General features: G+C 42.8%; 1 protein-coding gene across 2 annotated transcripts in view; it reads right to left on the reverse strand.

Moving 5' to 3' along the window:
- Window positions 1-23118, reverse strand: part of nectin3a (nectin cell adhesion molecule 3a) — a 26053-nt gene extending 2935 nt beyond the window's left edge. Inside the window, exons 1-5 of one of the 2 annotated variants that reach the window (XM_031863567.1) lie at window positions 22916-23118; window positions 8074-8415; window positions 2971-3270; window positions 1207-1324; window positions 29-180 (exon numbers count right to left, since the gene is read on the reverse strand). In XM_031863567.1, coding sequence (XP_031719427.1) covers window positions 29-180; window positions 1207-1324; window positions 2971-3270; window positions 8074-8415; window positions 22916-23003 — 1000 coding nt within the window. In that variant the 5' untranslated portion in view covers window positions 23004-23118. Of the gene's footprint in view, window positions 1-28; window positions 181-1206; window positions 1325-2970; window positions 3271-8073; window positions 8419-22915 lie in introns of both variants that reach the window. The other variant, XM_031863565.1, reaches the window with a different exon arrangement.
- Window positions 23119-25795: the final 2677 nt, after the last annotated feature.

The raw sequence follows: 25795 nt of genomic DNA on the forward strand, positions 1-25795 counted from the left end.
TGGGGAGAGAGAGAAAGTCAAAACGCACCTTGTACCCAGAGGTTCACGTCTTGGCTGCGGAGACCAATGTCGTTCATCACTTCACAGCGGTACACTCCGGAGTCGTTGCGCTCCAACGGGCGAGTGAAAGCAAAGCTATTGTTTGATTTCTCAACACCCTCGGGCATCAATCCATCCAACCTGTGCAGAAATGAAACATTAAGTAAAATCTCAGAGCGTGCGGTACATCGTACACAGAGACTCAAAGGGAAATACGTTGTTATTGCTGCATGTTTTAAAGAATAACTGAAAAACCCATCTATGACTCGCAGAGATGTCACTGCTCTGCTGGTTGTGTTGACTCTAGCATTCATAGGCCTGTTGCAACTATCTTACGATCACATGACTGGGATAATTGGAGCTGACTGCACTTCCATCAGTCGAGGGGGAAAAGCTTTCTACATGAACACACGGTTTCAACGTCAGGGCAGGAAAAAGAAAAGAAAGAGTTTGGCTGTGTAGACTTTTACTGGTACGGTCATGTTTCTTGTTTTTTAAAGCAAGATGATGACAAAGAGCTGCCAATAGGCGAGTGCTGCTCTGATGCATGAACCATTTGGAATCTTTTATTTATAGCAGGGAGTCTTCCCAATCGGTGCAGCAGCGCATTTGACAGTTCCAGTGCCCGGGCTCCACAAGTCATGCTGGAGGTAATTTATAGACAGAATCTTTCTTTGCTTCGCTGCTTAATTGAAGTTTGTTTAAACCGAGTTTAGTTTTACCCAACTGGACCAATCAGCAGCTGATCATTCATGTAAAAACTCGTCGTCACTCAATACCAGTGTTAAACTCAGCCAAGTTTCACTACACCACAGTTAACTGTGCGAGTGAGATTTTATATGAACCATCAACAAACTACAAAAAATGGCGTCCGTTATTTACATTCTACAATGACTTTTTTTCCAATGGTTCACATCATGTCATGTAATTCAACTTTAGCTGCCGATAACGTGAACTGCAAAAGATATCGTCGTGTGAACAGCTGTGTCCCCTGAATTTGGGACGGAGACGGCTGCCACATTTGCAAGCATGTATGTCAGCCTGTTTTTACTTATTCTGTCTTGAAAGGTGGACCATCAGGGTATGTATGCCATGTATTTCTGACGAGAAGTTAAAATCCACACAAAGTTTTCACACCGGAAGCATTTTTTGGGGGTGGGTACTGACCTGGTCCATGTGAAGTGATGGGCAGGTGGGTTGGCTTTGGCTCCACAGATGAACTTTACATTCTCTTGACCCACATACCAATTTTTGTCAATTCCCACAATCGATACCACTGGTTCAACTGCAAAACAAAATAAAACAAAAAGGTTACGATGTAAAGCATTTGCATTATTTACCAATACATACAATCCTTTCTTTTATTCTTATACCTCGTGCAACAGTAAGTTTGTTCGTGCAGACGAAAACGTATTAATTTGGGTTTAATTGTTCATTCAAAGGATATAAGACTAGGACTAAATAATCAGTCATTGGGATCCCAGCAGCCTGGCGACAGATGAGCTTTTCCAGAAGGAACAAAGCGTGCATTATAAGCACAGTAGTGAGCAACGACAAAAACAAAGGCTGTGCAGGACTGGAGCAGGGTACGGGACCTGCTGGTGAACAAGAGCCAAGAGAACAAACAAATGACTCCGGGGTCGGTGGAAAGTTAGAAAATGACAGACTCACTCAGACAGTAGCTGTACTGCAGCTAATAATAAACTCTACTGCCTCACCGTGACAAAGAAATAAAACAAAGGAAAGCAGGAGGATGCCTAAATGAAGCCCAGCACATACCACTGTAATAACACATGGCAAACACTGACTTAGGCATCCAATATTTCATTTTGATTTCTCTGGAGGGCGAATGAGGAACTCATTACAGCGTGCAGGAAGAGGACCTCGTCTCATCGTGTCCACTGACCCTTTTCACGCAACTCAACGTTAAAATTGTGCTTCTTTTGCACTTAAAATCCCTTGCCTCTGCGTTTGACATGATTTATTGAGCTGGAAAGCCTCTTTCTCCGCGTATTAACCTTTGTTTTCCTGCGTCTCCATCCGCTGCCCCCTGCTACTTGTGTTGCTGCTGAGGCCTGATCAATATTTCATAAAATACCTTCATTAGCCGGCACTCACACGGTCCAAGCTCAGACAAACCCTTAGTAGCGCTCGCGAAGGAAGTATGCATCAATGATTACAACATTAAAACGACTCTTAAACGGCCCCTTTATGGTAAAAAGGGAAAGGTAGTGATCGGGCCATTCATAAATCAAGCTATTATCACGGGTTAATATCCATAAGATATGCTGTGCCCGTTAGGGCTGCACAATTAGAACTATAACAATCATTACTTTGCTGGCTGTATTGATTAGGATTATCCATCTCGGTGATTTCAGGAAAAATGTATATCATTGATGATAACAGCAAAAATGTCAATAAACGGCACAATCTTACACAATTATTGAGCAGCGTTAGTATTAGAACCAATGCAAGGTGGCGAGCAAGATGATCAGAAGCAATGTGGTGCAGCTGGTGAGAGCTGGTGACGGGAGGAAGACACAAAACCATTCAGACTGAAATTCGGATTAATTTGTGTCTCTGAACATGTTGCGGTGGAAGTTGAGGCTGCTGATACGATTGATTTTTGTTATTGCATTATGTTGAGCAAGCTTTACTGAAACAGGAGGACATAGTGCTGATGTGTTCCTGTCCAAATTCCAGGACAATGATGGACAAATAATTTGGGAATGTTGCACTTTACCAAATGTATTACAGTAGAAACTTTAAACGGGGAGTTAACAGTGTTGTGAGTCAATAGTTTTTGAACAATGGAGGTCTATGGCACAGAGACTAAGAAGCATTTGGATCAATTTACTTGTTGAAAATAAGAAAAAATATAGAAAAGACAAAGCAGGAATCAAGGAGGCGTAGTTATATTAGCGCACTTACACTGAACATTAAGTATGTATGGTATGCGGAACTCTGTTTGCAGGGCCGGGTGGCGCACCACACAGGTGAGCACCTTCCCCTGGGCGTAGCTCTGCGGTTGCCACATGTAGTGCACTTGTACAGTGGTGGTGCCGTTGGGCTCGTCCCGACTTTGCTTCTCACTCCGTCCGTACAGCTCCGTCTCCCAGAAGACCTCAGCAGTGGGACGGCCCCGCTCCGCTATGCAGGTAGCCACCAGCGACTCGTTGCCACCATCCAGCAGAGCCGTGGGGCCGGCGGACACATAGACCTTTGGCTCCACTGTGTTCAAGAGAGCGAGGAGGAGGAGGAAAGGGGGGGGGGGGGGAGAGGAAATGACAGAATAGAGGAAAGATTACATAATGAATATTGATCTTTTTTAGTATGTATATGAATAAATAATGGGAGTGGCCTTAGTATACTTAACTGCCAGAGAGAGCAGATTGACTTCTTCCATTTCACATATATGCATTAAAAATGAATGAACCATGCTACTCAATCTTTATGAAGGCATTTCAGTGGAGACTGAGCCGTCTTTATTGTTGTGTTCCAAACATATGGTGTGTTACAGGATGGGTCGTCTAGTGGTCCGACTCTAAGGTTCTAGTGGAGCTATGATTTCTGGGGGGAAAACCGTAATATTCCAAAATCAGAGGCTACTGACAGCCAACACTGATGCGTTTGTATTTGGCTATGTTGTACAGAAGGTTACTGTACACTTGTCAGCGCTTTAGAGCTGGGGTAATGTTATACTGGCTTTCTGAGAATAACTGCAGGTTCAGACCGAACAAGGATTTTTTTTTCCAACAGAGGAAAAACAGATCCATGCAAGAGGGACGTGACCAGAGTAACGCAACCCTCCACCTGCTGCGTAAAGCAGTTAAACAGTTTATTATGCTGCACTGGCCTAAAAAACACGTGGAGCACTGTTTAAAGCCGGGTTAAAGTGGATGTATTTGGCGTCATTGAGCAAAAATTCAACAATAAACTTTCATGATATTGTAATTCAAGTGGTGCTCTAGGGTAGACGTTTGTTTTTTGACAATGCATCTCTTAAGCCCCTCCCACCAGACGAGCACAGGCATATGCGCACGCTTCATACAGTAACCTGTACCTCATGCCGGTCGTGATTGTGACCCTGATGCCATTTCTATAAGAAGCACCGTCCTGCTTTCTTTGACAACTTGTGGGCCTGTAAAGCCCTCTGAGATACCATGCTGTGATTTGAGGCTCTGGTGAGCTACATTATTAACGAACGCTTCAGAGATGGAAAGAAAACGTTAATAGTTTAGTCCGCTGCTTAGCCACTTTGCCTAGCTCACGGATGTGGCTGTCTCATGACGACAGTTAGCAGAAGGTATCAACAACATTTTCTCTCTGAAACGCTTCGCCTATATTGTAGATTGTCAAGTCAGTCTTCCCTCTTTGGGTTTATTTGCAGTGCAGGCAGTTGTTGCCAATGCTTGAATGTTAACCTTTGCGACAGGATATTCTGCCATTGAATCAGGCTTTTGCCGTCTGAAGGAACATGCGTGCACATCTCAATTTGTACAACAGCCAATAGGAATGCACTCTCTCTCTCGTCACAGGAAAGAAGTCCGGTTTTCCCTCAGAGCTCTTGAATTTTTTTCCCCAATGACGCCAAAAATACACGGCCTACCCCAGCTTTAACAATCACAAACTGACCGACACTTGAGAAAGTTCAGCAACACAAAAGAGGAAAAAAAGGACAAAAGGTGTTCTGCTGAGGGAGAGGCAGTGAAGTCAACCGGCTACAGAGGTTACACAAGATCACACTTCCATGTACCACCACCACAATTTCCCACTTGTGTTTTTTTTCTTCTTTGTCTCCCAGTGCACCGCCTCCTCCATCTCTGTCCCTCTTAAAAGAACAGCTGTTCCACTTACTGCAATAGTGACAGTTTTAAGAGACACGTGGGGGCACACGCCGGCCTAATCCACAAGACAAGGCCCTTCAAGACATCTGTCGCCCCACTTCTTCCCCGTCGAGGCAGGAGGTCCAACAACAATTTCAAATAACTCCCGGCACCCCTTTTTTCTAAAAATAAACCTGGCATCTCCCGTACCCACTGCAGGGGCGTCATCCACCTCGCATTCTTCACTCTCTTCTCCGTGCCCCTCCTTGCAGGCCTCCGTCTATAAACAGTAGCCGCTTTATGTTAAAGAGGCGAGCTGGCCGAAGCTTCAGAATAACTAAATCAGAGAGACGTGTTAATTTGGAGTTGCTGTCAGGAAAGGGAGGGGACCGCTTGGGATGAGTGGAAATGCTTTAGGGGGAAAGGGTAACGATTTCCCTTCAGCAAACCGGCTGCATTAGCCCTTTCCCGCCTACGCACGCACAGATCCACATATGCGTACAAACACTGATGTCAGAGTGGGAAACCCGTGGAAGAAGTTAACGAGATGCTCAATGGCCATGCATCACGTCTGGACATTTTTACTGTATTTGTACAATTTAAAGCGGTCACTTTGGTATAATGATGTGTGGCGTTTCTGAGATAAACAGGCACCATTTTTCTTTTTAGATTTTGGATGCTGTGATGCAAAAAGTTGACGCTGTAAGAAAGAAAAGCCAATGAACTACAACAACCATAATTAACTGTGCAAATGAAGCCGCACGCGGCAAGCAGGTAAGATCAATCTAGCTAATAGGTAACAGAACACGAATATATAAGCTGCATACTAGCTTTATGACACACACTTCCAAGAAACTGGAGGACGGGACGTCTTATAAATAAACTGAAAAGGAGAAATGAAACCTTTCTCACCACACGAAAAAAATCACCCTCTTCAGATTTTTGCTTTGGCGAGTCAGAAACTTTACTCATCTCTCTGTGGGGCGGATTTTTCAATTTTATGACTCAGCAAAAAAGGGGAAGGTGCATTATTGACAAGTTCAGACAAAAAGAATGCAGCTCACGGTTGGAGGATAAAACTCAAATGCTTTATGTGTGTCTCATACATGTTTGGATTTTAAGAAAGTCAGTTTATTCGATTTCCTATTCACCCATCAGCACTTTGAAACAAAGGGTCATTCTAACTCATTCATGTGTCATAATGTCCTCCTCTGCTCCTTTCCTATTGCTTACTGGTGGGGACTTTTGGCTCGCGTGCTGTCGCACACTTCCTGCTGAGCTGTTCCTTAAAAGCTTGGGTCTTTTCTATGAGACGCTTTAGTGTGTCGAGTGTCTCGTGAATGAAGAAAAGGTTTGTATAGAGTGTAACTTTTTAAAATAAGTCAATGTCCACTGCACCTGTTAATCATTATAATGTGTGTCGTGACTTCGGTCTATTATTCATGCGTTTGAGCCTTTTAATCGAATAATCTTTTAATTGCTTTAGTTAATTTAAAAGGAATGCAAGTGAAATCAAGTGCTCTCTCTCCTAAAACACAAAGTATCAATGTATCAAAATTTTGAGTTAAGTTGTTTAAACTGAAGGAAATACAATACACACCATACAACCAGTGTTCTGTATATTAGAACAATATGTTGACAAACTCCGGTTCAACAGTATATTGTCCACACGTTGACGCGTTATCCAGAATTTGTTTTTCCGGGATGCAGCAACCTCAAAACATTCTTGTGAAAAATGCACCAGTTAACCCAAAACGAGGCAGAGATGAAGAAGCCTTGGGAACTTCAATCCGCTGAGTTTAGGTCTTGTAATTGTGATGCGTGTTCTCCTTAAGAAAAACAATCTATGCCCACATGTCATGTATCCAATAGCCAAGAACATATAACACCATAATCACAACCTAATTACACATGAATTGTGTAGGCCTAAGCATGTTCGTGTGATCCAAAAATATACAACATGCCTGAGAAGCTGCTAAGAGAGGAGCTGCTAGGTGAAGCTGAACTCTGTGAGGTCCCAGACACTGTGGCTGTCACAGCAGCACTTAATGTACCATTCATTAGTCATCAGAGTCTCCTCCGGTCTCTGGAGGGAGACGGGAAACTACTGCCTACAGTGCAATCTGCTTCTCTCAGCGCTGCCGGAGTGCAATCCAGCCGCAAATTTAGGGCTTGAAACATACGCTGACCGCAGAGAACGTTCAACGTCCACGCTCCTCAGAGGAGCCCTTGACACCAGTGCAGAGACAGTATAGTGTATGTATGCAGTACTTTGAGAGTGACAATCTCCATTTAAAATGTATTACAGTCACACAGCGTGTGTGTTTGATGCGGTTTTGTACATTTCCTATTACGATACAGTGACCTTTTTTTTTTTTTGATTGGGCAACTACAGATGAAATCGTTAAAAAAAAAAAAAGAAAATTTATGGGGACACTAAATGTGCAGATACCCAAAAGTATTGTATTTTTTATTACACATTTTCTAAACCATGGATTGCCAAGTTTGTCATCTGCTTCTTCGGCGCCTGTGGGAGCTTCACAGATGCCAACTACTCAGCCTGAGGTATGATTTCATAATTCGTGACAAAGAGTAAAGACGACAATCATCACTGGCTCCAGGCAAGTAGCTGCACATTGTAGAGTTAAGAGCATTGCGACACATTCAACTTTATTTAATGCAGCTTTGTTAGATGAGAGTTGATGTCATGAGAGCACACCCTGCAATTAACTTGTTGTTGCATGCAACTAGTTGCACCAAGCTGAGACTCTTTGAACCCCCTGCACGTTGTTTACACGGTGGCTACAGGAGTAGAGTCTTTATATTCCATTCAAGTATTAATATCTGCACTTTTTGATTTGTATGCAAGTGGGCTCGTGGAGAACCTAAAGGAGGAATTCATTTAAACCCTGACTCAGCAGTTTTTCACAGTAAGTGACACCGAGTGAAATGAAAGGGACCACACCACAGCAGCTTCGATACAGAGCATTCCTATGGGGATTTAAATGTACGTGGCCTGTGTGCTGGTAGTAAATTACAAAGCTAGGTAGCTTTAGGGAGCAGTTTGTTCCCTCGGGGCAAACACTTAGTAGTCACCTAAGCTTTGCTTAATCACAACCAACAGTGTCCAAGTAGGAAAAGTGAGATTAAAGACCAGCATTAAGAAGCACTCGATACAATGAGAAGAGGTGACAGAGCTATACTTTACCTAATACATTAACATAGGTTGATGCTTGTGTGTTGCCCAGAGGAAATGTTACCACTTTGCAGGTGTAGGACCCGACATCTGCAAAGCCGGCCCCTTCGATGGTGATGGTCGCGTCCCGTACAGAGGGGGAGACAAACGAGATGCGCTTGGTGAAGTCTGGGGGGATGTAGGTTCCCAACTCGGGGTTGAACACCGCCAAGGTAATGGTGCCTGAAGGTAGACGCCGCTCCCAGGAGCTCTGTGTGAGGTTGGAGCCCACCTCTATTCTGCAGCCCAGCGTGATGTTCTTCCCCAGCACGGCATTCACTTTCTCAGGAACAAGCACCTGGTTGCTGCTCACACCTGCTGAGAGAGAGAGGACAGGATGGAGATGAGATTCAGATAAGCCACAGCAACACGTCACTGTCAAAGCTTTAATTAAATTGTAAAAATTGTCTGTGAATCCAAATCCATTTGTCGAACAGTACGTTTCTCCCCGTCCACTGTGACGGCTATAGGAAAGATTAAAATTTGAAGTAGCTGGGATGTGTCATCGGGGAGTCTCAGATTAAAATGACATTCTTGCTTGGCCTTCAACAAGTCGCAGTACACTGTATCAGAGTCTTCCCATAGTCCATTAACAGCTAATATGTTTTTCATGGGGTAAGAAAAAGGGATCAGAATTCATCTGGGTTACTCGGAGTGCTCGGCTTTCCCTCTTAATAAGCAACACACTTTCACCGCGGGGCACTCAGACTGTCCCTCTCGCTAATCATCAGAGCACCTTTTAAGCCGGATAGGAAAAAAAAAACATCACTGGAAGGAGATGAAACAAAACAAGCAATTTTATGGTTGTATGCCCTCTTTTTATACGGCCCTTAATTTGACTTGAAGCCCACCGCAGGTTTCTCTTCTTTTAATTAGAGTTATTTTAAAGTAAAGCAATGCAACCTGTAAACTTGGTTTTGAATATTAATGGATATTTGAATGCTGTAATTACTAAAAGCAAGTCAAGACTAGGTGACCATGTGACAACAAATGCCTGAGTTCAGGTCACAGCAAAAATCACAATTGTAACACTGAAGCGTTTCTGTGTTCCAGGCGTGCAAGCTGTACTGTACTGTACTGTATCACAGCTGATGGGTTGTAGCAAAAAAAACTAAAAAAACAACTCAATGGGAATGAATGCAGAATCTTGCAAACCTAACCTGAAATAAATCCTAAATTACAGGTTATGTCTACAGCCCCAAATGGGGAAAAAAATCCACCCAAGGCGTAGTGTTTTTTTGTGAGCATAATTAAACAAATGTTTCATTCATAGAATTATGGACGCTTTGACATTTTTAAGAGGCTCTACCAATTCAACAGTGAATTGTAGAGTAAATAGTACAATAGACACGGTGAAAATATTAGTTTTAGAGATAAAATGTAAAAAGTAGATTTCATTCAAAATATTCAAACGCTACGCCTCAGTAGTATTGACACAGTTGCGCCGAGTAAGCTATATTTGGGAGCCATAAATTTCCACTTTGTACGTAGTCTCGGATGTGTATGGAGTAGAGCTTATAAAAGTGCTCCACTGGCTGGTATTTTGAGTCTTTGGCATGAATCTGAGCGGTAAGCCACAGCAATGCTATCTTGGTTTGTGAGGAATATAGCCAAAGGAGGCTGACCCATTACCTCCCCTGTAATTTCAGTGATTACACACACACACACACACACACACACACACAGTTTCTCTCTTCCCATGTGTGTAAGAGTCTGGCATTTTGTTTGAATGGCTGCTGAGTCCTAAATGTATGGTGCATTGTGTTGTGAAGGGTCATGCTGTGCTATAATACTTTGCTTTTCCTGTTTGTTTTCTTTCTCTGCTGACCCACATTTTCAAAATATTTTAGCTTGGTTTCCTTTCCTCACTGTGTAAACTAATCTTATCGAGCACTGTATTTAGGCTCTTAACCTTTTAAACTAAAGCATTTAACCAAACATGCCTTTTCTTTGGTCATTCACTTGGGAAAGTCACTTTGGATTATTTCTTTAAGATAATTCCGGGATGCATTTACATCTTTCACCCAGCTATGATTCATGGCCTGGTCTAAAAAAAGAAAGAGCCCCACACTGCTGTAATGTGCTTAGCAGTGCATGTGTTGCCCTGTGTTTGCATTGCGTCTGCCGGACTCCTCTGGGTGCACTGGTGGTGTGGGGGAGAATCAGGGTCAGAGCCATCTGAGCTGACACAACAGCTGCTTGTTGTCACCTTAGAGCAACGTATTAGTTTTTCTTGAACAAAATATAATAAACTTGAAAAAAAGCCTGTCAGTGAAATAAATATTTGTCAATACATATGTTAACTGTTACAAGACTATAAATGCTATCCTCCTGCAGCACCGGTTGTCTGAGTGGTAAACTAACATGCCATGCAGACGCGCGTCTCGGACCCGGCTTCTCCGTGACATGCTCCACATATTGCAGCTACCTGACACTACACTCCCAACTGCTACTGCACATAGTTGGTCTATCTCCGTGTGCGTCACCTTTCAGGGCTTGCAAAGCATTCAAAGAAACAGGACTCCATCTATGCTATGTTGTTTGTTTTGCTGTAAGCATTTGGGAGTAAGTAGGGGGGAGAAGGGAGGGAGGGGGGGCTTAAATAGGACTCCACCCTTACCATTATGGGAGGAGAGACAGATGGCCTCTGCATGGGACACCTACAGCCATGAGGAGAGTGGGGAAACTTGGCACTGCTAGTCTGAGGCAGTGAAGAACACTGCCAGAGCTCACAAACTAGAGCTCCTTGAAATATTATCTAAAATACTGCAGGCAAATGTAATGGAGGCAGTGTGTTAAACAGAGCTGTCATGTGGTTTCTTTGAGGAAACAGGCTGCTGCAGAGCAGAGGCACGGATCAGGACGGTAACTGGTTTCATTACTGGTTATCCAGATTATCCAAATAAGGTTCCACATTTTAACGGGACACAAACTATATTTTGGTGGCTGTGTCACTGTTTTGATCATTTGCAACCTATTTACTCAAACAGGAAGAACCCTGGCCTGCAAAACCTACTTTGTCCCGAGGAGGAACAAGCTGCACTTTTGCCCCCTCTTTCACTCGACAAACCCGAGGAAAGAATGAACTCATGGGAAGGCTATTCCTTCCCTTTGAAGAAATGCTTCATATTTGTTTCTTTCCCTCCTGACATCACTAATTGCGACAAGCTGCTCGAAAGACGCAATGGTAAATCTAAACCTTCCTCTTTGCCTGGCAACCGGCTCAAACACTCCACGTCGGCCAAGATCTCCACCTACCCGGACCTGACCCCGCTCCGGCCCCGACCTCCCCAAAAGGAGGAGGCCGTCTCCTGGCTTGAGCTTGTCGCAATGAACTGCATGTCAGAACCGTGTGAGACGGGAGAGATCCGATGCCAGAAACATTCACAATGCAACAATGTGTCATGTCCATGTAGACAAACTCTGTGCAGAGATTATCATGTCAAACAGCACTCATGAGGGACTGATCTGAAGACCTCACATGAGAAGAATGCAGACATGAAATCTATGCAGTAGGGAGTGTGGTTTAGGACCGAAGCAAGAGGAAACTCTGAGTGCTCAGCATTCAGAAATGAATACAGTGAGGCAAGAAGGGATAAGGACACAAAGCAAGAAATAGGGCAGTTATTGGGAGGAAGTACAGGAGTGAGATGGACAGCAGTAAAGAAGTGAAGAGCGTGAACTGTGTTCGGACATACAAATGTTGCTCTGCTATGTCAATCAGTTCCACAAGCTGATATTACATGACAGTTTGACAGAGTGGTTCAGACCACCGAGTCAAAACTACTGATAAAAACACACGCATAGGGAGCACTACAAAGCCAGAGTGGTTGATTTGTGCCAACAATATAATTTAGAATGATGAGATCCCCGACTTCAGCATTGGTTGCCAATTTAAAAACTTTTTTCTTCTAAATCTTTGGTCACCATATTTATGGTTTATGATAAACACATTGTTTAGTTCTCACTCAAGTCTCAGTGTTTCTGTTCTACACTTTGCTGCCCCGCTACTTCACAATTTATTTTTGCAATTGCAAGACTGCTCAGTGCTGTCCATTCCACCGAATTTAAATCAACGATCGTCAGCTCGCTCTCAACTTTGAGGATGACTTGCGAAGTCATCACCGAATAAACAGTGCGAGTACAGCAGTTCCTCCTCAGCCAGAGGCCCACCCAGGGGAGAGGATGAGATGACCTCACCAGATATCAAGAAAAAAAGGCTGATTTAACGAGGTAACGTTGAGCTAGATACATTTTACAGTTTGAATAAACATACACAATGTATGCTCCTTTGATGTTCACGGCCAACTGATTATTATTTTTAATATATCTTGAAATAATGTTGCAGCCAACGTTGGCTAGCTAACGTTAATGTTTTGTGTACTATGCCGGGGGTATTTTATAATATTTTTATAATATATTTGTATGCACTTTGACATTCAAATAAACAGCACTGCTTTCACTTCTTCGTTGTGCTACATTCCTGCTACTTAACAAATCTCGGCATGACAGCTACACTAAAGTGCGGACAAAACATCTCGATGGCCCCCTGGTGGTTGGCTGCTAGTTTAGAAAGCGCGTTATTTAAATATGCAGTTTTCTACATGGCACAGACTTTAAACGTCAGTCTATCGTGTTCATTTAATTATGGAAAGTCATAATTGTGATTAAACAAACCACATAACTATCTGTGGTTTGTCACAGATAGTTATGTCTGACATTTGTCATTTCTAAACAGAGAACAAGGTTTGTTTATTGTCATTCTACAACTAAGGGTTGCACAACTACCTGAGGTAAGAAGTTGCTCTCACCTAAATGTGGCTAACCTCGTATGATCCTCCCTGTCGAACTACTTTTTTAGTGGCGTTCCTGATTTCTCAGATCTCAGCAGTTACTTGGAGGAGAATCTATGTTGTCATAATCTATGGAAGCAATGGCACAACCTATGAAAATAAGATCCAAGTAGCAATGAACCATAATGACCCTGTGAAGAGCAATTCAAACATTTTAACTGTTCATTTTGATGTATAAATGTAAATATATTCATGTAAAATGGCGTTAAAGTTTAACTTCACCCCCAGGTCTGAGGCTAAATCCACCAACTGCATTATTTAGAAAAATGCTTAAAAAAAAGTGGGCAAGTGTAAAACGATAGACAGTGTGGGGAGAGGCGAGGAGGGGGGTCTGAATAGAGGGCGGAACATTATTTTATTTCATGTCGCAGATGATCGACTCCATCTAAGAAGTGTCTTTGTGAGATTAGGGCTGATTTAAAACAGTAGATGCTGTTTGAGGCCATTTTCAACCACGAAATTTTCAACCACGAAATGGTTTCTTATAGATTTGAAAGAAATCTTATAGATTTGCAAAGAAATGTCAATACTAACACCAACATTAATGTCTTTCATCATAGTGCAGTTATATCATTTAGTTTATAGCTTAAAAAAAAAACCTCCTGAACTGGTGGAAGGTGGGTTTGGCTGTTTCCTGTCATTCTCCGCTTCAAGAGGTTAGCGAGCAACCCAAGATGCACCAGACCAGGGCTAGTCCTCAACTCCTTTCCTGCTTCGGTAGTTTGTGAGTAGGAGGTGAACACAGGCTGAAGGGCAGTGTTTCATTACTGGTTAATGAGTGCAGTAATTCATGCTCACTGCAAGCACTAAAGGCCTTTCGTCTAGAATAGGCCAATGGCAACATTAGAGTAATATTAAGCGTCTATCTGATTCTCAAGGTGAAGAACAATGTTCATTGACATGCATTTGAAAACTGCATTGGCAAACTAGATTCAACACCATTTCCAACCCAAAACAAGTGAAAAACAATTTAACCATTCCTTGTGTTCAGCAGACATATGTGGAAAATAACACAAATGGTAACAGTTGGGAGTTTGCTTTACCAATTTCATCAATAAATCTTCTACTAGAGCCTGCGTTCTCTGAGAGCCATCTCTCTGCCTTCAAACACTGAAACTCAAAGAAGTCAATAGGCAGTGTGGAGCCATTTGTTTGCTATTGTTACTCTCTAAAGAGGCGACCAGGGACAAGCAGACAATGCCTATATGCCGAACACCCCCCCCCCCCAGACCAATGCTTTACTTTTGTGAGACCTATAACTCAATCAGTCAGAGACAGGATAGGCCAAGTGGTGTATTGCTTGTTTTATAGCACGCCTTTATCGCAAGAAATATTTGTGCAGCGCGAAGAAACCATTAGTCCCTACACCAGCTCTAATCTACCCCCTTCCTTCCTGGCATTGTATCCTGAGAGGGTGTGAGGCTTTTTCAGTGGGCTAAATTATGGTGGAGACAACGCAGGCTGACAGGCCTTTAAAAAAAAGGGGGCGTGCGGGCCTCTTTCACATGTCACTGTGTTCTTCACAACCCTTTTTCTCATTAGTCCCCCATAGCAAAGTAGACTTCTGTACCCGTCTCATCCAGGTCACATTTGATTAAAGATCCATGCTTAAAAGAAGATCAATAGTGTTGACATACAGAGTGTCAGGATAGGTTACCACCTCTCATCGGAGTTAACTACAGCTGTGCTGTAGAACTTGTGAAGGACAATGTCTGCCTCTGTGTATCGAGGAAACACAAACACTCCTACACTACAGCGTCCGGCCATATTGTGTGGGATCTGTTATTGTTTGTTGTGGGGGGTTTGATGGAGGCTATTTCAGAATGTGAACACAGTACTATGGACCCAGAGATGGGCAGGTTTGACAAAATGTACAATTTTGGAACAATTGAAAAAGTCACAGATAGTCAATTAATTTTTTTTAAGCTGCTGTGTGAATAAGTGACTTAAATGTCTGTGTTTTTATTTTCAGGGGAGAAGCTACGATGAGTCTTTCTCAATTAGAGCTTAAGTGCATGACATCCCTGGCACGTTAATGCTAATAGAGACTGCACTGCACTCACCAGCCCACCACAGTAGTGTGGAAAATTGCACTAGGGTAGAAATGTTTGTCTCAGGGTGTGCTTGCTCATCAAGTACATCCTTTACTGCTCCGGTCCTCTTTTAGATAGCTGAGTGTTCTCAAAAAATAACTTGATCTTGTCTCAGACGCTGACAGACGGGAATGAATGTTTAAGACATTTACTACATTAGAGACATCACGCTTTGACAACGGAAGCCTTTATGCATTCAGAACAAGTGCTGTTCTACGGTAGAGTGCTGTTTTACGGTTGGCCTAGTATCTGTTTAATTGATTTTAGTAAATTATTCACAGCATCTGCTAAAATCCACCATTAAGCCAAACAAAAGACAGCACAGACAGGCCACCAATGATACATCAAGGTCCAACTCTCCACATTAGCCTGTGTGACAATAAAAGATTAATTGTATGTTGGCGTCATGTAATCAAAACTGTCATTTGCTCAACTTTGGACTCACCGCAGTTACATCTGTGGGCAACATTCCCACAGCAAAGATACCACCAACGTGTCCCACTCAACTGTGCTCCCAAACAATCAGGTGAAAAGAAAAGCAAATGTCATTTTCCTCATGGAAGTCTTCTTAACAATGTTCAAGTGTAAAACCAGCAATGAACCATTCACACATATGTGCCAGTTTAACCTAAAACAATTATAATTTAAGAAGCATGCATTGTTTTTAGACACTGCAAATTTACAAATCACTGTCCATTAAAAAATAAAAATAAATAAATAAATAGTAAAAGCAAGCTCAATTTCCATTCATTAAGACAGAAATAGATCATGCCCTTGTTGGGTGGAGCTTTGCTGAGAATAGGGAACGGGTTCTGCACTAATCACAGACGCCACTGCCCTTCACTGGCTCTAAATGGGCTACTGTACTTTCATTAGGCTGACCTAACATAATGGAAACATAGTTTCCCATATGCCACAGAGAGCCCAGAGGGAATTACACTGTTTTCCTTTAAAATCATTCCCATCAGTGTCCAATTTTAGATTTCTTGCAGGACCCCGTTTCTGTCAACAACCTTTTTGTTGAGTGATCTATGATGTCAGTGATCGTCACGTGAAGGCTGCAAACACTGAGGTAGTGTTAACACGGAATGTTCGGAGATTTGTATGTATTGGTGTTAAGAGGAATACTGGTAGCTGGTGAACAATACACCTTTATCCAGTGAGGTGCATGACAGACTAAAAGCAAACAACTTATGTTTTGTTATGAAGGTATTTTTTAAAACTAGTCTGTGTTCAGTGAGCTGTTTAACTCATTAGAGCATTTATTTTTTTAAACATATATTTTGGTGGCGATGCAGCTCCCACCGTACAGCCTGTAGAAATGCATCGACAGAGGAAGGTGTTTTAAACTTTCTTGAGCACTCAGCATCACTGCATACCAGCAAACCCCACTCCACAACAAGAGAGGAAGTGAAGCAGTCCAAAGAAAGTCTGCCTCTGTACTCCGTGCACCCGATGGTCAATAAAGACAGTAAGTACTTTGGTCAATGTGGCATTTCAGCAGCAATATCCTGGTTAATTTTCCCGGCACACCCACTTTTCCCGGCAACTCTCACCCTGTTTCTGCAACAGATTAAAATGTTACTCTTGACTCGTACTTACCACCCACTTTGACCGGTGAGAACTCGGAGATGTAGGTGCCGGGGGGTCGCTTGGGATAAAACCAAAATCCCAGCTGACTGCGGCGCATTTATAGTGACCTCACAGAAAAACAGAAATACATGTACTTGACAACATGCCAATGCAAATCATTTAGCCAAACCGCTCGGTCCGTGATGCCATTTTATTCCCCTACATCCTGTACAACTTCGTCTAGACTTCAATCGAAGGGGAATATTGTCAACACCCGTCTTTGCAATGTACTACACGCCTCCCTCCCACACCGTTAAGTCCACAGAGAATCAGGAAAAAGTCAGTAAGACAACATCCAAGTGTATTTCTTCTGGGACTCAGGTTACACGTCTGTTTTGACATAGTGCTCCCATAATATGAAGCTCACTTGGATGTAAAAGACAAATATTTTGAGTACATAAAGGCCGTAGTACTCCCATTTATATTGGTCTAACAGCTCTGGGTTGTAGAGTGAAGAAACCTTTAAACTGATGCTCTCCTCTTTAAATGTAATTAAATTCATGCAATATGATATCCTGACATGTTTAAGCCATAAATAGACCTTGCCACTTTGTTACGATCACTTTTACAACTAAAGTAGAGGCCAAAAACACCAACCACATTGAAATATCATGTCTGTCGGCAGTGAGCAGTAATCTATGACTAAGCTTTACCGTCCATTTGAAAATGAAGAGGCCATCAGCAACTAAAGCAGAAGAATGCAAACTACAGGGGGATGACAGGGGAATACAGAATCATTTGGTTGAATACCAGCAGACACACAGTTGTGCAAAATCCTGTTCCATTACCGCAATATATCTGCATCAAGGACCAGGGCTGCTCAGCAAGCCAAACCAGGGAACTCTGGAACAGGGGACAAGTCTTTCCTTCCCTTGGTTTCAGTGTCTGACGTTATCTCACACACACTGAGAGCAGAGGGTGCTGAAACCTGGAAACCTTGGACTTAAGTGCTGACAACATGGTAATGATGTCAAATGATGATGCTGGGATAGCAAGTCCAATACTGTCTGTGTTTCCACTGCTCAATGCAGTTGTATGTTATAGATTAAACATCTTATGTGTATAATATGACGGACACACAGATGGTAAAGACTAGATTCACTTTGTTGGTTGATTGGCTTTGCGGAAATTGTCCAGAAAACTTGAGCAAAATGCTTTTTTTTCTCCATTGTTAACACAAGACAGAGGGTTGGACACTGAATAAACAAAGTGCTAGAGACCTAAGAACTAGGGTGTAGGTGAGTGTACTGAGGGACCCAAGCTGCAGCAGTCCTGAAAACAAGAGATTAGGCTTGGGCAGTATCAGGGTATTATGGTATACCAGGGTATTTAGAAAACTATGAAGGTGTGATTTTCAATAACCTCATAAACACAGACGCTCCTCTGCTTCTTAAAGGTTTAATGGGTAAGATCTGACTACGTGCTCCAAAGAAATAGGCAGCAGCATTTCACCTCTACTACTGGTTCCATATAACCTCATTTTACAGTCATCAACAGCGAGGCAAGAATACAGAACATTTTGCCAAACTTCTGAAACAAAAATAACGCAGCTATCTTACAATCTGCTGGTGTGGCCTCAGCCTAGACTTGTCATTTGTCATGTACCGTTTACCCCGGTGAAACATCAGGAATGTACCACGGTATAAAAAAACAACACATACTATACTTTACAGCCTAAGCCTCCAAGAGATTCTTTCCATTAGCCAATGTACCACATATGTTACCAATCCTTGTGTACAAGCAAATAGGACAACACTACTGAAAGCATACTTGCTCCAGTCAGCACCTCCCAGTGTTTGACTGGTGGGTGTTAATAATCTCCCACTTGGGTGTTAGGGGGGCGTGTCAGTGTATACAACCGACTGTGTGCGCATCCCAAACATCATAACCACCTGACAGCTGAATGAGTGAAACAAATAGGAGTGAGTGGTGAGAAGCAGCCACACCTGTTTCCCATAACCCCGGTGCTCCCCTCCTGGGGGGATCAAACTGCTGACTGTGCACACCCTGCCTGTATACTTCTTTAATATGGACTGTGAAGACACAGTGTATCCGAGTGACCCCAACTTCAGGGGAAAATACTGACTCCTGGAAAACAGCAGGCAAAAAAAGCGGTTTGAAAAAGGTTTCCCTGTGTTCATTCACAGTAGGTAATTAACCGTGGAAATATCTGGAAGCCATTTTCCTGTGTAGTTTCCTATGACTCAGTGATTGAAACAGTCAATTCCTGTCTATCCAAGATTTATGCAGTAGACAACATATACTAGCTAACAAAATAGCATCCCTAATAATAGCATTTTCTATGTTTTTTTTTTTGCATGTTCCCCCTTTTCCTCCCAATTTTGAATGGCTAATTACCAACGCACTTTGGTCTTAATGACTGGTAACAATTGGCCTGGGAAGGAAGTAGACATAATAATGAAAAAAAAAAGGCACTTCCCCAAAACAGCTGTACTTTTGAGCAAACTCAAACAGGACTACATGTGCAGTGCATTTGTTGGGGACTATAACCTCCTATTTGGTGAGCTAGCTAGTATTTATGCAGCATTGTGTATGTGGGATTGACTCAAAATAATCTGGAGGCCGTGATGATCGTGGTGCTGTAGGGTCATGTCACCCAGTGCAGTGGTGGGGCTCAATTATGTGTTTTTAGTTTCCGGACAACAATGGAAGAATAAACAAAATCATGACTTGGCCTTCAATTCATTGTAGAAGTCTTTAGATTTCTTTGATGATAAGAAAAGTAAATATCACCAGCCTTATCCCGCTAGGCAAAAGATTTAAAATCCTTACCCCAAGACGAAGTATTTGTATTGAGATGTTTTATTCTTAATTTCTTTAAAACCTTCACTTCACTAATGCATATATGCAAATAAGGAATAAATAGTTTTTTTTCTAATTCGTTGAGCGAGTAACTTTCATTGAAATGAATGAAAATTAGTGCCGTCTTCAGACCCCCTATTATAAAGTATAATACACAGTATCTGTGGTTCGGGTAATTCAGGTCTAACAGGTTGGTGCAGGCAGTCCTCAATGGACTTGTGAAACCAGTGTGCTGAAAGTAATCAGCGATGGACTACTGTGTCTCAGCGATGTCTCTTTATTCATCCTGGCAACAGACGAGCCGGGGGGGGGGGGATCAGCTAAAACTGGGGGTTACAGCTCTGAATTTACTGATGGGAGGGACCACCAGGGAGCAGCTTGCCACACAAAGCCTCCGACAGTCAGTCACATCTGTCGGTGGAAGAGGAAGCGAAGGGTGGAGTCAACATAAGCTGGTGACCACAGCCTGCTCCCTGAACCCCCCCCACCCCACACACACACAGACACACTGCCTCCGTGCCCCACAATAAAGCGGCACACTCATCTGCTGATGGCCTTCCTTCAAAAAGAAACACACTGCGTGCATTTAATGTGATTAGGAGTTCTCAGTCTGCTGCTCCACAGCTGAGTTTTAGGATGAAATGAGAGGATCAGATGAATGCCACAGCTGCGATCCACAGATGTCAATCCGATGCTAAAACGTACTTTAACGCCCTTTCTTGTGTATAATTCCGATAGAAAATAACTAGTGTGGATAATTAACACCAGACATTAGTGAAATGTTTGCATCTGCAGGCATATTTAGTCAGCGGAGCACAAGTTGGTCTACTTTGCTAAGTCATGCTGGAGCTTAACTAATCCTTGTCGGAAGAAGACTGACTGGAAAAATGGTAAAAGTATCAAGAGAATCAAGTAAAAATGAATTTTTTTCTGAGTGTGATAAAACATTGTAATTTCCCAGAGAAGCCAGGACGGCTGACAAGTAACTAAATGCATCTATAACTCAAATGTAGTGTCCAGACTGACAACGACACTAAGTTATCCAACCACCTGTGCCAGACAAAATGCCCCAAAAACATGTCTTGACCCGATGTGCCCTGTGGTGACAAAGACGTAGCTACTTGATTCATATTTACAATGATAAAAATATTGTCTCTGGCTATATTTTACTGTCAATTAATAACCACATTAACTTCAATGAGGAACAAATCTGCTCAGTGAGTGCACTGCTTTTTCAAATCTATTTCTGTTTTGAGTCTGTAATTTAGGTGGCTCCATTACAACATTATTTATTTAGATTATGAATCATGCGGCGCAAAGAGAAGAAACCACAAAACTTTGGTCTTCAATTACAGAGCTCAGCGCCTGTAGCCACGCCTTGAATGGATCCCCTCCTCACAGCCCCGTCTACACTACAGGGAATCTGAAAATGACAACAATTTTTGACACGAGTCCCCTCTGCACACTTGTGCTCTGGTAAACACAACACAGTAGGCCTGGGCCACATGGGCTCCACCATATGTTATTGACAGTCAAAAAACCTGCAGCCGTTTCTCTTCCAAACACGACACCAACCTGCGTTGGCTAGTTTGTCCTCGGTGTTAATGACCAGCTCGTTTGGCTGTCGAAGTGACTAGTTGAAGTGAAAACCTGCACACACACACACACACACACATACACACACACACACACACACACACACACACACACACACACACACACACACACACCAAACAGCACATTTGGCTCATCAATTTAGTTTGCAACAATGCGTTGTTTATCGGTTCCCTGTGTTGATTTATGAACCAGCATTTTGTGGGTACAGACAGAAAAAGTATGGTATGAAGAGGTCTTTGTAAAAGTATGTGTTGCAAGTGTGAGTGTGCGCATGACAGATGACAGCTTGACCAATGACTCTACCATCAGTTAATATCAGCCTGTATTATCGTATTGATGTTTTAGTTTTAACAGAAAGCCCAAAGATATGAAGTAATTCAGAAACAGTGTCTCTTTTACACAGTTTGTCGACTAATGAATAGATGTTTATTTTTAACTAGAACATATACACTGAGTACATGTATTGGTCACAATTCATTAAACTATTTATAGTGACGCTCATGAAAAAAAAACAAATTTGGTTATTGCTTGTTTCTGTGAAAACAAATATTTTCCATATATATGGTTTCCTTAATCTTGAAAGATTTTAGTCTGATTTTTAAAATAATTCTCATGTTTTATTCTCCAAGAGATGATCATTGATTGAGAAAAGAATCTGAAGATGATCAGTACACAACAGCTGCAGCCCCATCATTAGCGGATGCCAATTGGCTGTCATACTAGTATGGCACTCATTACCGTGTTAGCGATGCAGAAATGGTTTGATGTCATTGCATATCTGATTTGGATGGATTGCATGGTGCAACGGTGCATTCCTGGGCTGTATTTACTTTGGTATCCATCAATGTTTGTCTCTTCTTCTTTTGTTTTAGCAGGCCTGTCACATGCCAGCCCAGGAGAGTGGGATCCAGCTGCACCACTCGGGACAGCACGGAGACTTGAAGGTGCTCTGTGTACTCTTGTCTGGCATGCAGCCCAACCTGCAGGTCGATACTTCCAGAGACTCTGCGACTGCAGTGCCTCCCTTAAAAATGCGTCTTCATTTCCCCTCCACCCCTCACGCCTAAACCGGAGAGGTCTCCTCTCACACAACGTTGTATCCAACAACCACCGGGCAAACTTTTCACAAAGGAGCTCCTCTTTGCTCACCGTCGGTCACCGCAAGCAATGCTCGATTCCGCTTCTGTTTTAGTACACCGCGAATCAATGCTGCTCCTCAATGACTTTCTATCTGAGTGGGCATTTCCCCCAAAACTCCCTGAGTAGTGTCAGCGAAGAAATGATGGGTCACACATTAGAAATAACGTACACGTTGGGCTCGAGAACGTGCGTATATGATTACCACAAAATCAGTGCTGCGCTTAAAGTTGTCTCCCGTCCCGAGTGGAGTGATTGTGCATGAACATCTAACTTTAATTGAGTTTGCCTGTGTGTGTGATTAGCTGTTGCTTTTCGTCGGGTGCAAGTTAAACGTGAGCGATAGTGTCACGCTAACGGAGTTGTATTGAAACGTGAAAGACTAGGTTTAGCTAACGCGGTGAGCTGACCACAGCAGCTAGCTCACGTACTTTCCTACCAACGTGATGTGAACTGTTCACAGACAAGAGTCGTTAGCTTAAATAAAGCTAGCACGCTTTGAACGGAACACAGCCCGGTTTCAACACGACGAGGACTAGCGTGAGCCCGGGCTCGTCGTTTTGAATCGGGTGACTAACGGTAGCAGCTCCCGGGGTGCAACTTCTTTCAATGGCCTCAAATGTAGCGTGGGCAAAAACGTCAAAGAAACCGTTAACTTACAGGTGAGTCCGTAAAAGGTGAGCAGTGACGTTAAAAGTCGCAGTCCGTTAGATGGCCAAGTCCTCTTGATCGGTGATCTTTTCTCCATGGTTCCTCTCTGTCTGTGCGCTTTGGCACGTTCTGGTCCTCCTCCTCGCTCGTCCGCGCTCTCTGTGGCTACTGGCTCGCGCTCTTGGGGAGCTGCTCTCCATAGCGACCGATCCGCGTGGGTTGTACCACTTCTGCTGGACAACAAACAAAACGCACACTGTCTGTGTGCGCGCACACATAAACAGCCACTGGACACCTCTGGAATGTAATGACAATGGTGATAGAAGTTGTTGTGTTAACTTGGTTGTTTGTTTTTTCAATCTCTCTATCTATCTATCTATCTATCTATCTTATCTCTCTATCCATCTTTACTTCTACACTCCATTTCAGGGGAAAATATAGTTAATTTTACTCGAATAATTTAGATTCTAACACTTTTCTACTTCAGTAAACATTTGAATGCAGGACTTTTACTTGTAACAGTATTTCTACACTGTGGTATTGCTGCTTTTTAAAGATCTTAGTAGGCTACTTCTTCCACCACTGTGTATAAGTAAAGTAAAAGTCTGGCATTGAAAATAGTACTTAGTTAAATATTGTAATATTAGTAAAATATATCAAAATACCCAATGCACAAAAACTGCGTAACCATTTCATATCATAGTGTTATAATATTAATGTTGATGCCTTCATGTGTAGCATTTTACTGTGTAGCTTGTCCAGGTGAGGTCGATCTTAACAATTGAGAATCATTAAAAATGATAGTGGAATACAAGTATAAAGTTGCATGACATGGACATTTTCAAGTAAAGTACACATGAATGTACTTAGCGACAGTAGGTCAGTAGCAGGGCGATGCACAAATATTCTCATATCAGAGATTAATTACCATTGGCAACTAGACCATCATTCACCTCTTAAAAACATTAAGAGGACTTAAGTTGTCGAATAGGACCCAGGCTGGATTACCAGCTGGGCAAAGAGAGCAGCTGTCCTGAGGCCCCAAAACCTCAGGGGGCCCGAGGGCTCCAGGTTCTCCACATGGCATTCAGTTTAAGGTAATTTGATTGATTTAACATTTGTTTAGTAATATGGTTTGCAATACAAAAGCACAACATAAATTGCTACGATGAGGGCCGAAAGATAGGAAATTATAGGGTTAGTGGAGGCAGGAGGGGGCCCTAGAGGGTTTATATGACCCTGAATAGAACATAAGTGGATACCTGCTTAATATTTACATGGGCATTATAAAATAGTGATCTTCATGTGTTTTCACTCTCTTAAAAATAATTAAAAGTGTAATTTAGTTTGGATCAGTGGGGAATCCCCTTGTTCCGAGGACATACTTGTGAAAGCGTGCACTCCGAACAGGTAAAGGTTTAAATTGTCTTTAACAGGCAGACTCTGAACCTTTATCAGTTTTTGGCACAGATGTCGTGGAGATCAGACGTGCGACTGGTGACACATTAGTCTCTCCAACCACCAGGCCCAGCCTATTTATGGATCACGTTCTAAAACAGAGTGGTGATGAAGCACTCTCTTGCATTGTTCTTTTCTTTGAGATAATTACAGCTTTTTACACATTCAGGAATCTGGCGTTGTGTGCCGCACTGTGTTATTATCATGCACTGCAGCTTGAACTGATAAACACGCTTCCTCAGCAGTTTCAGGCGGACATCATATTTATTCTCTGAAGATAAGCAAAAATGCTGGTCTCAATGTGATTCCCTCACGTTGAGCTTCCCAACTTCACTCTGCTGTGACGTCTTCATAGCCTGTATTACCTCATCAGGGGACGTGAACTCTCCGGGGAGCCTCCAATCTCCTGCAAAAATGTAACCCGCTGCCTCTCCCAGCGCTACAACTCAGCATCACTGTGATTAAAGCATGACCCATGATATGTCACCACACCATACCCCCTGCCTTTATACCCTGTGGCGGTTTATTTATATCCTCAAAGAGCTATAAATCCCCCAGGTGAAAGCGCTGCCCTTTTCACCAATCAATCTCCCCTCCTGGGCCACTTTGCATTGGAACGGTAAAGTCAGTGCAGTGAGGAGGCTCGTGTATTTCTGCGATGATAAATCACAGCTTATTTTCTTCCACAAAACATTGAATGTGTTAATGATTTCACCAATTCCGGTGGAATAGTTTCAGTCAGGGTTATTTCACACCACTAGCAGAAGTTGTGCTGCAAGAAATGCTCAACACCCCCCTCAGTAGCACTAAATAGTTTATGAGCATGTATGGCCCACGACCTTAGTAATTGTAGTTACCTCATTGAGGTTTCATGCTGCAAAAAAATAAAAATACATCTCAGTATGCTCTATTACATTTTCTTCCAGGCAAGCAAGGCTGCATTGGCACCACCTTCCCCTGTGACCAGTGGGTGCACATCCACACAGACTGTCTGGGACATTTGGTTTTACAGTCTGTGAAAACAGCCTTTGTTAAACACAACATTCCTCACTAGTCACATTGGTGAGCCAGTCCTTGCACACCTCAAAACCTCCCGACCCACCCCCCTTTTTCTGCAGCCACTCTCATGGTCCCATCCCCTGCCAAGGCTTGACCATGTAGAGCAGGGAGAGGTCACACTTGTGTTTGCAGCTCCACGCAGGTCTCCCCCATAATGAGCTCCCTCTGCAGTAGACACTGACCTTTTGGAAGGCAAACATGAAGACAGCGTACCTGTTACAGAGCATAGTCACATTACTGAAGGATACGGCTTCTACTAATGAGTAGATTTGGTAATAAACTTGCAGGTTAGGTGTATATTCTTAAAGAGCAGTTTAAACTCTCCCACTATTTAATATACTGTGAAGGCATGCACATAAGTGGGAACAGTAG

Source organism: Anarrhichthys ocellatus, unplaced genomic scaffold (genome assembly GCF_004355925.1).
Source record: "Anarrhichthys ocellatus isolate YVR2014 unplaced genomic scaffold, GSC_Weel_1.0 scaffold29, whole genome shotgun sequence".
In the NCBI taxonomy this organism is placed as follows: domain Eukaryota; kingdom Metazoa; phylum Chordata; class Actinopteri; order Perciformes; family Anarhichadidae; genus Anarrhichthys; species Anarrhichthys ocellatus.